The sequence below is a fragment of the Erinaceus europaeus genome, chromosome 4 (assembly GCF_950295315.1).
Source record: "Erinaceus europaeus chromosome 4, mEriEur2.1, whole genome shotgun sequence".
NCBI lineage: Eukaryota > Metazoa > Chordata > Mammalia > Eulipotyphla > Erinaceidae > Erinaceus > Erinaceus europaeus.
In genome coordinates, this window is record NC_080165.1 from 150,886,269 (window position 1) to 150,901,467 (window position 15,199).

The window sequence follows — 15,199 nt, forward strand, 5'->3', positions numbered from 1 at the left end:
TTTTTTTCAAGGCAGCATGAACAAGTATACATTTTCAATATTTAGGTTTCTTAAAAATATACAGGATAAATTATATCAGAGATTCATAATTGCACTTTAATTTTGTTTGTTTTCTGTTTCACTCTGGGAAAATACATTGTGTAAGGGCCAGGGGAGGCGCACACTACAGCACACAAGGACCCTGGTTTGAGTCCCCGGTCCCCACCTGCAGAGGGAAAGCTTTGCGAGTGATGAAGCAGGGCTGCAGGTCTCTCTCTGCCTCTCTCTCCTTCCCTCTCTCTCTCTGCCTCTCCCTCTCCCTCTCAGTTTTTCTCTGTCTCTATCCAATAATAAACAAATAAACATATTTGTAAAGTACACTATATAAAAAGCCCATTCTCTTTTTCCATGCATTTTTCTGCTTATTCAAATTATTTTATTTCACCAAGCCATTCAGTTCTTCCTTTCTTTTCTTTTTTTTTTTAGAACATCCTTCAACGAGTTTATGCGTCTTACTGAGGACACCTGACCTTTTGAAGCTTCCTAATTCACACCTAGATGTCCCCGATATTTCCCATGCTCACGGTGCTGACTATGTTTTATTATCTATGCCTTCGGCGCCGCGCCAGGCCGGCTGGGAGAGGAGAGATGATGAACAGCCACAGATGCGCGGACCCGCACCGCCGGCCGTCCCCTCTCAATGCAGAAGTGGTCCAGTACGCCAAAAAGGTGGTGGATTTCAGTTCCCACTACGGAAGCGAGAACAGCATGTCCTACACCATGTGGAATCTGGCCGGCGTGCCGAATGTCTTCCCGAGTTCTGGTGACTTCACGCAGACTGCGGTGTTCCGGACCTACGGAACGTGGTGGGATCGGTGCCCCAGCGCTCCCTCGCCGTTCAAGAGGACGCCGCCTGATTTTCAGAGCCAAGACTACGTGGAGCTTACTTTCGAACAGCAGGTGTACCCCACGGCCGTCCACGTCCTGGAGACCTACCACCCTGGGGCCGTCATCAGGATCTTGGCCTGCTCTGCAGACCCCTGTTCCCCGATTCCACCAGCTGACGTCAGGTAAGACTTTTTTGGTGTTTTTTTTTTTTTTTTTTTTTAAATCTCCTATATGGCGGAAAGGTTTTGCTTGTTTTAGTATTTTGTTTGAAGTTATATTTTGTTGTTGTTGTTGTTGAAAGTATCCTCTTAAGTAATTATTTTATTTTTATTTATTTTTTTTTAAACAATTTTTTTAATATTTTTTTAAATCTTATTTATTCCCTTTTGTTGCCCTTCTTGTTTTATTGTTGTAGTTATTATTATTGTTGTCGTCGTCATTGTTGGATAGGACAGAGAGAAATGGAGAGAGGAGGGGAAGACAGCGAGTGGGAGAGAAAGACAGACACCTGCAGACCTGCTTCACCGCCTGTGAAGTGACCGCCTGTGAAGCGACTCCCCTGCAGGTGGGGAGCCGGGGCTCGAACCGGGATCCTTATGCCGGTCCTTGTGCTTTGCACCACCTGCGCAACAGCCCGACTCCCTTATTTTTTTTTTTTAACCTGAGCACTGCTAAGCTCTGGCTTACGGTGGTGCAGGGGACTGAACCTGGAACTTCAGAGCCTCAGGCATGAGAGTCTCTTTGCATAGCCATTATGCTATCTACCCCCACCCATAATTGTTTTTATTTAAAAATTTTTCCATTAGTCTTCTGAACGAGAGACTGAATGCATTCTTCGTTATCTAATAACAGGTGGTAAGACTTGTGTGTTGTACCCACCTTAAATGAAAAGGGACAGTTTGAACTAGTTGGGGCATGGGCCATTCTGAGAACCTGGTAGGAAATATGAGTTTTACAATATTTTTAGGGCCGGGAAGACAACGTAATGGTCATGCAAGAAGCTTTTCATGCCTCAGGCGTTAACGGTCCCAGGTTCAGTCCCCAGCACCATAAGCCAGAGTGTAGCAGTGCTCTAAATAAACATCATGTTATTGCTTTTTAAGTATTTTAAATAACTTAAAGTAGACCTGTAGAGTGAGGTTTTTAGAGGTGGTCATTAAGGAATTAACTTTTGGGTAAATGGTTTTGCAACAGGCATATTCATTTAAAATTAAATGTTGCTTTATTGATTCAATGTTTATATCAGTAACGTATATAACAGTACCTCTTTCCTGTTTTTATAGTTCAACCTCCTGACTTTCAAAGGTAACTATTGTTCCCTAGATCACATTTTTAAAATGACATTTTGCAGTCTTGCATACCTGAACCCTGTTCAGTGTGGACCTGGGCTGCATGCAGCCTGCCCCTCAGACCCACCATCACCTACTTCTTTGCACTTCTACAGAGTTTTTCTGTGGGGACATAAACAAATGCAAATATTTCAGGTTTTATTTATTTTCAGTGTTTATCTTTGTGTGTGTGTGAGAAAGAAAGAGAGAGCTATCAGAGCACTGCTTAACTCTGGAATATGCAGTGCCAGGAACTTACCCTGAGACCCAGATGGGTTTTATTTCCCATATATATGTGAAATATATATTATAGTAATTATAGTATATATGTATTTATTTATTGCCTCCAAGGTTCTCTCTGGGGCTCTGTGCCTACACTACAAATCCTCTGCTGGAGGCCATTGTTCCCCCCTTTGTTGTCCTTGTCATTGCTCTTATTGTTGCCATTAATGTTGTTGGATAGGACAGAGAGAAATGGACAGAGGAAGGGAGAGAAAGACAGACACCTGCAGACCTGCTTCACCTCCTGTGAAGCGACTCCCCTGCAGGTGGGGAGCCTGGGGCTCGAACCGGGATGCTTATGCCGGTCCTTGTGCATTGAGCCACATGCACTTAACCCGCTGCGCTACCGCCCGACTCCCCATGTGTGCCTATCTTTATAGGGCAGACAGAAATTGATAGGGGATAGGAAGATGGAGAGGGAGAAAGGGAGAGACAGCTGCAGCATGATTCACCACTAGTGAAGCTGTCCTTCCGCAAGTGGGGGCCGGAGGCTTGAATCTGGGTCTCAGACGTTGTATAATCGCTCTCACCCACATGTGCCACCACCCAGCTCCCCCAAGGGTCTCTTTTTTTGTTTGTTTGTTTGTTTTTATACACATGGATCAGCACGCTCTCACATTACTTGGTGCCTGGTTCATTTTGTTTCGTAGTGTCTGTTGAGCCTTTTCACCTCCATGCGAAGGGGAAAACTCCTTCATTTCTGACTGCAAACACAGCGCCTGTGTGTCCCGATCTACTCATCACCTCCCTGTCCACTGGCACTTGGTTGTTGCGACATTTTTTTTTTTGGGGCACAATAAATATTAATGTGATAAATGATCGACAGTGTCGTAAATCACTTCTCACGCTTTCAAGTGTATCTGTGGGGTAAGTTCCCAGGAGGATTACTGGGCTTGGATCACATACATTTGCAATTTTCATATAGATGCCCAATCCCCCTGCCCCCCCCCCACACACACACAGAGGCTTTCCCAATTTCTGTTTCCACTCCCAGTGGCCGTGCGTGCATGCTCTTGTCAGATGTCACCGAGCGTGTGTGGATAAATGTCAGTATTTTTCCGTGGATTTGATACATGAAAAATGTCCCCTCACATCAACTCCACACCGCAGGTCTTTCATTATCTCTAGACCGGATGTCTTTTTATGCTAAGGAACCACTTGCACTTCCTTTTCCTTGAACAATTTGAATGTACGGCTGTACCTCTTTTCCCTTCACTTATTGATCTTGTCAGTGTGTGAATCTTTACCATTTCTTAAATGTTTTATTAGTGACTTAATAATGATGAACACGATTATAAAATAACAGGGGTATTAATTCCACACAGTTCCCACCACCACATCCCCTCCCCTCCATTGGATGCTTTCCTATTTTTTTCTCCCTCTGGGAGCATGGACCCAGGATTATTATGGGGAGCAGAAGGTGGGAGTTCTGGCTTCTGTCATTGCTTCTCTGCTGGACATGGGTGTTGGCAGGTGCATCCACAGCCCCAGCCTGTCTCCATCTTTCCCTCGTGGGGCAGGGCTCTGGGGAGGGGAGGCTCCAGGACATATTGGTGAGGTCGGCTGTCCAGGAAAGTCAAGATGGTGTCATGGCAGCATCTTCAGCTTGGTGGCTGAAAGGCAGTAAGATATAAAGCAGGATAAAGTGTTTAATAAACAGGAAACTAAAGGTAGAAATAGAGCAGATAAAACTAAGGGTCTTTGTGTGGGAAAAAGCTAGAAAGTCTATTTTAGGTATGTTTCAAGGGGACCATGAATATATCTGACATTTAGTTTTTAATTTTTTTTTATCCTCTGGAAACACTACATGCATTTTACTTTATTCACTTTATTATTTAATACCTTTAAAGTAACAATAGATTTCATTATAAACTGAATTACAGGAAAGTTTCTTTCTTTGGCAGATGGGCGGTTCTTTGGTCTGAGAGACCTGTGAAGGCCAACGTCTCTCAGGCTCGCCAGTTCAAACCTTGCATTAAGCAGATAGACTTTCCTACAAATCTTATACGGCTGGAGGTGAACAGTTCTCTCCTGGATTACTACACTGAGTTAGATGCAGTTGTCCTCCACGGTGTAAAGGACAAGCCACTGCTTCCTCAGAAGACTTCGCCTGTTGCCATGAATGACCTGGAGGAGGACTATGAAGAAAAGGACACCTGTGGAATGGACAGTCTTACCAGAAAGCTGAGTACTGCTGCCCTCAGGGAAGAGGCAAATAATGGATATTTCGATAAGCTGCCTTATGAGGTAAGCCACAAGTGATCAGTTGCATTGCGAAACTAGCAATAATGTTTTGATTTTAAGATACTGATGTTTATTTTGCTAAATATCAGAGAAATTGAAACACTGGTAATCTGTTATACATATCTGACCCAGGGCCCATATATATTTACATTCAGCACAGGAGCCTGTGTGACCTCTGAGTTCCTGCCCGTCTGAGCTCACAGTCCATGGTCACAGCTGGGAACATTCCGGCTGCTCTCATTTCAGGACCTGTCTTCCTCGAGGGGCAGAGCAGGCTGACCCCCTTCAGAGAGTGGGTCAGTTTTTACCTTCACTGCTCTACTGTGAGGGCCAGGTCCTGGAGAGGCCACAAGAAGGCTTATTCCTGATGGCAGTGGCCAGTGATGGTGGTGAGAGGGATCGGTTAGAGGTCTAGGCCTATCATATCTGTGTGGGGATCCAAGGATTCCCTAATCAGAGCCCCAGATGATAGGGTGTGGGCCAACTTCTTAAAATAGCAAGACAGATACAGGAAAACATCCCTACCGCAAGGCTTCCTTCCGGGTCGTGGGGGCTGGGCTCAGACCTGGCTTGGGTCTGTGACAAAGCAAGCACATTACCCAAGGGGATTATCCTGCTGCCCATCCCAGAGTGAAGAGGAAAGGCCACATGGGAGCAGCGCGTAGATTTCACAGCCCAGCATGACTGTGTGGTGAGCAGGATGGAACTGGAGACAGACCCATCGGCTGTGTCCTGGGAGTCCAAGGCACAGGGCTGTCAAGTGGCAGAGCACACTAAGAACCACCATGCAAGAACACATTTTAACGGACACTAGAGACCACATGAGTAAATGAAGAGTGAGCATTGCCAGATTTAGATTATGGATCAACAGGCCCAATCATCTGTCCTCTAATACCGTCACGTCCACACCACACACACAGGTGCACACACACACACACACACACACACACACACACTCTACACCTCTGCACACATAACCACATTGTGGGATGATTTCCAATATCAAGATTAATTCCTTTTTGTCTCTGTGGTTCAAATACTTAGTATCTACTATTAGTAGATTTCAAATATGTAAAACCACATCATGAGTCAGTCTTTTGACTTAGAAATATAGCTACTAGAAGTGTTTAAATCACATAGGTGTTGCATATTTGTGGCTCACATTCAAATGAAAACCAGGAACAAGACACCAGTGTATCGAATGTTGTTCTGAAATCACTAACTCAGTGCTGAAAGATATCAGGAAGAAATAAAAAGCATGACTAAGCTGCAGACACTACCATGACACAATCCTGACTCCCCTGGGCAGATGCCCTCACCCATGTGTCCTGGAGCTTCCCCTCCCCAGAGCCCTGCCCCACGAGGGACAGACAGACACAGGCTGGGGGTGTGGCTCCACCTGCCAACACCCATGTCCAGCGGAGAAGCAATGACAGAAGCCAGAACTCCCACCTTCTGCACCTCATAAAGAATTTGGGTCCAGACTCCCAGAGGGATAAAGAACAGGGAAGCTTCCAATGGAGGGGATGGGACACAAAACTCTGGTGGTGGGAACTGTGTGGAGCTGTACCCCGTTATCTTTCAGTCTTGTTCATCATTATTAAATCGCTAATAAGAATTTTTTAAAAAGAAATAAAAGGCATGATTTTTGGAAAGGAGTCTTTGCAGACTTAGGATTCCCTACTGGATACTGAGGATAATAAGCCAAAAACTATCAAAAACAATAAGCTGGCAGGTTACAATAGACACACATCACTGGTTCCTGCAACATAGAAGCTCGTTACATGGTAGATCATAGCACCCCTTTGATCAGAAACATTTAAAGTTAGGCTGTACATTTTCCTTAAAGTAATCCATGTGTTCAGTGAAGACCTAGTTAAAATGCAACCAAAATTTTTGTTTTTTAATTGAAGAAAAGTCACTTAATGCACATGAAAATTCTCAGAAAAGAAAACCAGAAAAGAGAATTGGAGAGGGTACTAATACCACCAAATGGAAAAGCATATTAGGAAGCAGTAGCTTGATATTCGTGGTGTTTGTGTGGTATTTGAATCTATCTGAAGACAGATTCTTTTTTACACTAAATCTAGTATATTCCTATACATCAACTTAAAAAAATAGATCTTATTTGACCAGAGGTCTATTGATTGATATGGGGGAGATAATGGTAAAATAAATAGAATAGAATAGAATAGAATAGAATAGAATAGAATAGAATAGAATAGAATAGAATAGAATAGAATAGAATAGAATAGAATAGAATAGAATAGGAGTTCAGAAACAGATAAACAGAAGAGGGAACATTGACAACTCACTGGGAAAGGGCTACATTTCTTTAGTTTGCACACACAAACTCATACCTCACATGCACACACACACTAACACACACACTCACCCATACATGCACACACTAACACGCACACACAAGTCACATACACTCACACACATACGCACACATTCATACACAGTCACTCACACCCACATACACACACACTCACACACACCCATATACTCACACACACTCACACACACTCTCACAATCACACATACACTCACCCACATACACACACACTCTCTCACACACACTCACAATCACTTACACTCATGCTCACACACTCACACACACACTCACACACACACACTCACACACACACTCACACACACACACTCACACACTCAAACTCACACACACACACACACACACACACTCACTCACACACACACTCACACACTCACACACGCAAACTCACACACACACTCACACACACACTCACTCACACTCACACACACACTCACACACACACACACTCACACACACACTCACACACTCAAACTCACACACACACTCACACACACTCACTCACACTCACACACACTCACACTCACACACACTCAAACTCACACACACACTCACACACACACACACACTCACACACACACACTCACACACACACACACACTCACACACACTCACACACACACACTCACACACACTCACACACACTCACACACACACACTCACACACACACTCACACATACACACTCACACACTCACACACACACTCACACACACACTCACACACACACTCACACACACACTCACACACACTCACACACACACTCACACACACACACTCACACACACACTCACACACTCACACACTCACACACACACACACACACACACACACTCACACTCACACACACACACACACACACACACACACACACTCACACACATAAACCACCAATGCTATGTATGCTTTTCCTTTTCCATCTTTCTTTTTTTTTTTTTATTTAAGAAAGGATAAATTAACAAAACCATAGGGTAGGAGGGGTACAACTCCACACAATTCCCACCACCCAATCTCCATATCCCACCCCCTCCCCTGATAGCTTTCCCATTCTCTATCCCTCTGGGAGCATGGACCCAGGGTCCTTGTGGGTTGCAGAAGGTGGAAGGTCTGGCTTCTGTCATTGCTTCCCCGCTGAACATGGGCGTTGACTGGTCGGTCCAGGCTCCCAGTCTGCCTCTCTCTTTCCCTAGTAGGGTGGGTCTCTGGGGAAGCTGAGCTCCAGGACACATTGGTGGGGTCTTCAATCCAGGGAAGCCTGGCCGGCATCCTGATGACATCTGGATCCTGGTGACTGAAAAGAGAGTTAACATACGAAGCCAAACAAGTTGTTGAGCAATCATGAACCCAAAGCTTGGAATAGTGGAGAGGAAGTGTTAGGGGGGATACTCACTGCAAACTCTAGTGTACTTCTGCTTTCAGGTATATATTTTGCAGTAGTTTATGGATATATGTGAACATACGCTCTCTCTCACAGAAACTGGTGTATATCTAGGTTTTGGGACTTTGTTAGAAAGTGAACCACCTGAGATGAAATTAGAGTGTACTATGAAAGGAAAGGTCTCACCCGAGTAATGACGCTGAAGGGTTGTCATTCCACACGTGAAGTCTCTGGACACAGTCTGAAGTGAAGCATGTTGAGGTGGCAATCATTGCGTTGGTTAGGTTGTGATCGGTGGATGCAATATTATTTGATATGGATTGGGAGAGGCATACGGGGAAGTGAGCCCTATCCAACGGTTCCAGGACTGGGGGAGGTAGGGGCTCTATAGTGGAGATGTGAGGTTCCTGCTGTCTTAGGGTTCAAAAAGACAATTGATAGTTAATGTTATCATCACATTATTTGGTAATTGGGTTAACTTTGAAAAGTCCTTTTGTTATGGTTTGCTGTACAGTACCCAGTATCTTGTATATAGCTGTGCTATTGGATGCTTCTGATCTACTTGGTCTAGGCTTTTGAGAAAGTCCGCATATCAAATACACAGCCTATATATTAAAAAGATTCAATTTGTGTTTTGAAAAACTTCGAGACATACAATTAATTTTCCCCCTCTCATATTAATTAACTAGTGATTTATATGACTACATTTTGCTAGGAGTGTACATAAACACCATTCCCACCACCAAAAGACTGTGACCCATCCCTCCCGCCCACTCCCACCCCCCACTGGCCCAGGAAGCTGCATGTCTACCCCTCACTACAGGGTTTTTACTTTGGTGCCCTACTTACAATTTGGTCAGGTCCTGCTTTTAGTTTCCCTTTCAGATCTTCTTCCTCAACTTCTGTTGATGAGTGGGATCATCCCATACTCATCTTTATCTTTCTGACTTAGCTCACTTAACATAATTCCTTCTAGCTCTGTCCAAGATGGGTCAGAGAAGGTGGGTTCATTGTTCTTGATAGCTGCATAGTATTCCATTGTGTATATATACCACAGCTTTCTCAGCCACTCATCTGTTGTTGGGCATCTGGGTTGCTTCCAGGTTTTAGCTATTATGAGTTGTGCTGCTATGAACATAGGAGTACACACCTCTTTTTGGTTGGGTGGTATGGAGTCCTTGGGGTATAACCCCAGGAGAGGAATTACTGGATCATATGGAAGGTCCATGTCTAGCCTTCTGAGAGTTTTCCAGACTGCTCTCCACAGAGGCTGTACCAATTTACATTCCCACCAGCAATGTAAAAGGGTTCCTCTGTCCCCACAGCCTCTCCAGCATTTGTTGCTGCTGTCCTTATTGATGTATGCCATTCTCACAGGAGTGAGAATGGTGGTATCTTAGTGTTGTCTTAATTTGCATTTCTCTGACGATCAGTGACCTAGAGCAGTTTTTCATATGTTTGTTAGCCTTTTGGATCTCCTCTGAGGTGAATGTTTTGTTCATTTCCTCTGCCCATTTTTGGATGGGGTCATTTGCTTTTTTGGTGCTAAGTTTGCTGAGCTCTTTATATATTTTGGTGATTAGTTTCTTGTCTGATGTCTGGCATGTGAAGATATTCTCCCATTCTGTGAGGGATCTCTTTGTTTGTTTACTAGTTTCTTTGGATGTGCAGAAGCTTTTCAATTTGATGTAGTCCCATTGGTTTGTTTCTGCTTTAGTCTTCCTTGCACTTGGGTTTGATTCATCAAAGATGTCCTTGAGGTGTAGGTGGGAAAGTGTTTTACCAATGTTTTCCTCTAAGTATTTGATTTTTTCTGGTCTGACATCTAGGTCTTTGATCCATTTGGAGTTGATTTTTGTTTCTGGTGAGATAAAGTGGTTCAATTTCATTCTTCTGCATGTTTCAACCCAGTTTTCCCAGCACCATTTATTGAAGAGAGCCTCCTTTTTCCATTTAATCCTTTGGGCCCCCTTATCAAAGATTAGATGTCCATAGGTGTGGGGATTCTTTTCTATCTTTCAACAGGACAGAACCTAAGATCTTGAAAGTGACATTATGGGGAGTCAGGCGGTGGCGCAGTGGGTTAAGCACACATGGCACCGAGCGCAAGGACCGGCGTCAGGATCCCGGTTCGAGCCCCCGGTTCCCCACCTGCAGGGGAGTCGCTTCACAGGCGGTGAAGCAGGTCTGCAGGTGTCTGTCTTTCTCTCCTCCTCTCTGTCTTCCCCTCCTCTCTCCATTTCTCTCTGTCCTATCTAACAATGACGACATACATAACTACAACAACAATAAAAAACAAGGGCAACAAAAGGGAAAATAAAATTTTTTTAAAAAGAAAGTGTCATTAGGTGCTGTAGGTGCGCGGTGGGTGTGCTGTTTGTGGGTGTATGTTGCGGATGCGGGGTCAGGCGGGCTTGGCTCCACATGTGCGTGGTTTCTTCTGTGAAGATAGTGCCATAAAGCATCAGCGCTCACCGGACCGCACTGTGTCCAGCAAAGTGACCGCTCCGTGTTTTCCAGCCCCGGTGACCTTGGTCTCTCTGTTCCATGCAGCTCATTCAGCTGATTCTGGCCCACCTCACACTGCCAGACCTGTGTCGCCTGGCACAAACCTGCAAACTGCTGAACCAACACTGCTGTGACCCCCTACAATACCTCCACCTTAATCTGCAGCCATACTGGGCAAAACTCGACGACGCCTCTCTGGAATTCCTCCAGCCTCGCTGCGCGCTGGTCCAGTGGCTGAATTTATCGTGGACGGGCAACAGAGGTTTCATCTCTGTTACGGGATTTAGCAGGTCAGTGGTGGCCACGTTTATCAAGACCATTTCTGCAGCACTGGGTAGGAACAGGTTTCACAATGACTGTTTGCAATTATCGCCATGTGCTTTATAGAAATTAAAAGATACGTTTTGTGATCACCGTACTCAGCATGCTTCTACTTAGAAAAATGAATGAATCTTGCTCTTTCTCCCAGTTTAACTTCATAAAGATACAAAGGGAAACTGCCTTGTATATCCTGGGTTTTTGTTGTTTTTGGTTTTTTTTATAGATCTGCAGTAACTTTTGACAGATGATTAAAACATTTTTAAAAACCATTTCAAATCAAAATCTACCTCGCTAATGTGATTTGTCAGAAATGGAAAACAATTTATTATAGAACATTTTTAATTAAATCTTAATTACATGTGCAATACATCACCCAAATTTAGAAGCTCGTTTAAACTAATTATGTTGAAAATTCGATCGCATGCTAAGTCAACGACCACACTTGCAGGCCTGCCCAGGTGTCTGCGCCTTCTGATTTAAGCATTTAGTTTTCTTACTATTAAATGTCACCTGTTAAACATTTGAAAGCTTGCACAAATGCAGATTCATTTAGTAATGCCATAATAATTTTTCTTATGTTACAAACAGGTGTCTGTCTCTTAACTTTGATGATGATATTTTATTGTATGTTACAGTATAAATTGACCATTTTATTCAGCTGACTAGTCAAGAGTAGGAACTTTGGAGGAAATACTTAGTATTTTTGACCAATGAATAGTTTTTTGTATTGGCTTTAAAAATTAAAATTGAACTGCAGGTCTCCTTATTCATGTCTCAGAGGATCCATTCCTGAACAGAGGTTTATGGATTAGAAATTTACATTGTGGGAGTTGGGCGGTAGCTCAGTGGGTTAAGCACATGTGGCGCAAAGCACAAGGACCGGCATAAGAATCCCAGTTCGAGCCCCCGGCTCCCCACCTGCAGGGGAACCGCTTCACAGGCCGTGAAGTAGGTGTGCAGGTGTCTATTTTTCTCTCCCCCTCTCTGTCTTCCCCTCCTCCCTCCATTTCTCTCTGCCCTATCCAACAACAATGACATCAATAACAATAACTACCACAACAATAAAAACAAGGGCAACAAAAAGGAAATAAATAAAGAAAAGAAAAAAAATTAAAAAAAAAGAAATTTATATTGTTTCCCTGTGACTCTTGGATTACAAAAAAATAAAGATGCAGAAATAAATATTTGAGAACCATTAGATTTGTTTGAAATAGTAGCGATACATTTGAAATGTTAATCTTGGTAATTTACGCATCAAAGTAAAATACCAACAGGGTTGCATGTTTGTAGCCCATGGAGACATCGGATAGCTTTCTCTTCCTCCTGAACTAGAGCAGGGCAGGGGCTGCAGATTAAGCGTGATGGTATTCCGAATCCAAGTGCGACAGAGAGCCACACTCTGTCACATCAAGTCTGGAAAAGGCTCCTTGCAGTCTGGCAGCAAGAATACTGTCCAGACCTGCTTTCCTGCTTCCTTTGTTTTCTGGAGTATTTCTAGAGGTAGAAGGAGAGGCCAGAAAGCTAGGAGGTGAGTTTCAAGACAAACAGAATGTGGACGTGAAGCCGTCAGATCCTCAGGTCTCCTGGGCCATGAGTTTCCTGTGAAAACAGAGCTTCTACTAGGCAATATTATGACCCTACTTGTCATTCTGAAGGACCAAGGTGAGCTAGAGTGGGAAGCAGGTCTGAGTTTCTGTCCTTTTGTTTTCCAGATTCAGTTGTGACCATTCTAATGGTTTCTTGCTGGACAGTCCTGCTGAGAGCTGAGGGTTTGTCTTCTCAGCTTCACATCACGTCACCCCTCTAAGGCCTCCTGGCGCCAGGTAGACCTCAACCTTCAGGGCTGTGGTTTCAAGAAAGTCTCAGGAGCTTGTAGCATTGCTCAGTGGAAATTATTTATTTATTTTGCAACTTTGTTTCGATGGGGATGTTTATAGTAGGGAAGTCATGCATTTCTTTTTGACAGTCTGGTTTCAGTGAATTTTCACACAATTCCCACTTAAGTTTACGAAACAGTTGGTAACTGTCCAGTGGGACACGGATTAGTTCTTTTTCTTTCCTCTTGCTTCACGAATGTATACTTCATTCACAGTTGTTGTTGTTGTTTTTTTTTTTTTTTCTGTTAATGGGACAAGAAAAAACTTGCTTGCTGAGAATACCTGCGGTTATTTAGAGCACACACCTACTTGTTCATAAGCCACTGCCGACCGACTTTCAGAGCAGAACAGTTGGTGCTGATAAGCTCTGCTGACCCCAGAAGCACCTCTGGAGTATTTTACTACTCATGCTCCTCCAGCCTCCATGTCTTCCACTACGAGGGATTTTGTGTTTTTCTGTCTGCTGCCTTATATAAGCCTAGCAGTGTTGTGGATGGTGTGCAGAGCAAGACGGCTCCTCTTGGAGGCCACAGGAAGTGTGAAAAGGTAAAACTGAACACGGAAATAGACCCGTCAGATTTTTAAAATAAGTTAGCTGTGAACATGCATGGCGTGAGTGGGGCATAAAGGCAGGATCAAATCCGTGTTCAAGCTCTTTATGAACTCGATCTAGTATATGAAAAGAAGCAGAAACTTTGAGAAGGAAACTTACAAATGCTATTTTGAAATTCCAGATTCATGGTGGATAAAGATAATCTTTTGCAAGGTGAAAGCTCCAATCTGTTGCCCCACCAGCAGTTTCTCTTCCATTTTCTGTTCATCCAGGTTAGTTGCTGTGGGGCTGTTTGAATAATCAATAACGTGTATAATACATACGTGAATTTAAGCTCTCCATACCTTACAGTATGTCAGCCAGTAAAAACTATAGATCTTGATGAGATTCCTTTAAGCATTAGTCATTGTTCCCATTAAGGGTGGGGAAAAAAAAAGATTTAAATAGCAGGGGGAGAGAGAGAAAGAATCTTTTTGGGTGGAAGATATCAGAGTTTTGCCTCCCGAGTGCTGTTGGCCCTCGACTTGACTGCTGGACTGATGGTTATTATGGCTTCTAGGCAGCGTTCCCAGAATAAACAATAAATATTCATGGCTTGATTATTAATGAATAATCTATGAATAAGTATGGTCTGTTTATGCTCATTACTGTGAAGACTTATTTATAATACTTTAAGGAAGAAATGTACATATTTAAAGAGAGACCAATGTTGATGAGTTATTTTTGAGCAAGTCCTTTGGAAAGCGTTCGGTGCAGCTTGTTCATGTTGCTGGACGACCTGTCCTCAGAGTGACTGCACTGGATTCTAAGGAGCTGTTTATGGACCTGTTTTCAGCCAGATAGCAGGGACACTGGTAACACTGAAAATAACCAGAACTTAAAGCTTTTAAGCACAGATTCAAACCCTAGCCTATCTACAGAGTCACGGCTTGCAACCTCAAGTCCTGCGTAAGCCTGTCACACTCATCAAGATCACACCGATTCTGAATGTCATTTGTGCTTTTGTAATTCAGTTCCTTAATGTCTTGGATATCCCTTTGCCTCCTTACCTGTTTGTGCTTTGATCATTCTAATGCTCAAAGTGTCCTTGGTTCATTTTTCTAAAAAGGGTGAGTTTAGGGAGAGCAGAACACACGGACTAAGAATAAACGAGTATTCAGATATCTGGGCGCTTGCAAGTAACATTGCAGCAAGTCATTTTTGTTTGCACCCAAGTTGCCAAGATTCAACTCTGAATGTTTGTGAGGTGTGTCTATCTTTACAAACTTCTTTTACATATTTGAGAGTCAAAATCCTGATGGCTGTGTGGTTCCTGCCGTGGCATGCTTCCCCCCCCCCCCCCCATAGTTGGAGACGAGCTGAGACGTGGGCATAAGCGTTGTTCAGAGTCACGTGCCAGGAAGTCGTGGGACTGTTGCAGAAATTACGGGCTAGCAAGAACCAAGTGTCCCTGGGAGACTAAGAGGAGAGCACAGCTTTATTT

General features: G+C 43.6%; 1 protein-coding gene across 1 annotated transcript in view; it reads left to right on the plus strand.

Moving 5' to 3' along the window:
• The window catches only part of FBXL4 (F-box and leucine rich repeat protein 4), a 61,235-nt gene that overhangs the window by 23,477 nt on the left and 22,559 nt on the right, over positions 1 to 15,199 (plus strand). The window contains exons 2-4 of the mRNA XM_007525697.3: positions 466 to 1,049; positions 4,382 to 4,724; positions 11,011 to 11,255. Coding sequence (XP_007525759.2) covers positions 538 to 1,049; positions 4,382 to 4,724; positions 11,011 to 11,255 — 1,100 coding nt within the window. The 5' untranslated portion in view covers positions 466 to 537. The remainder of the gene's footprint in view (positions 1 to 465; positions 1,050 to 4,381; positions 4,725 to 11,010; positions 11,256 to 15,199) is intronic.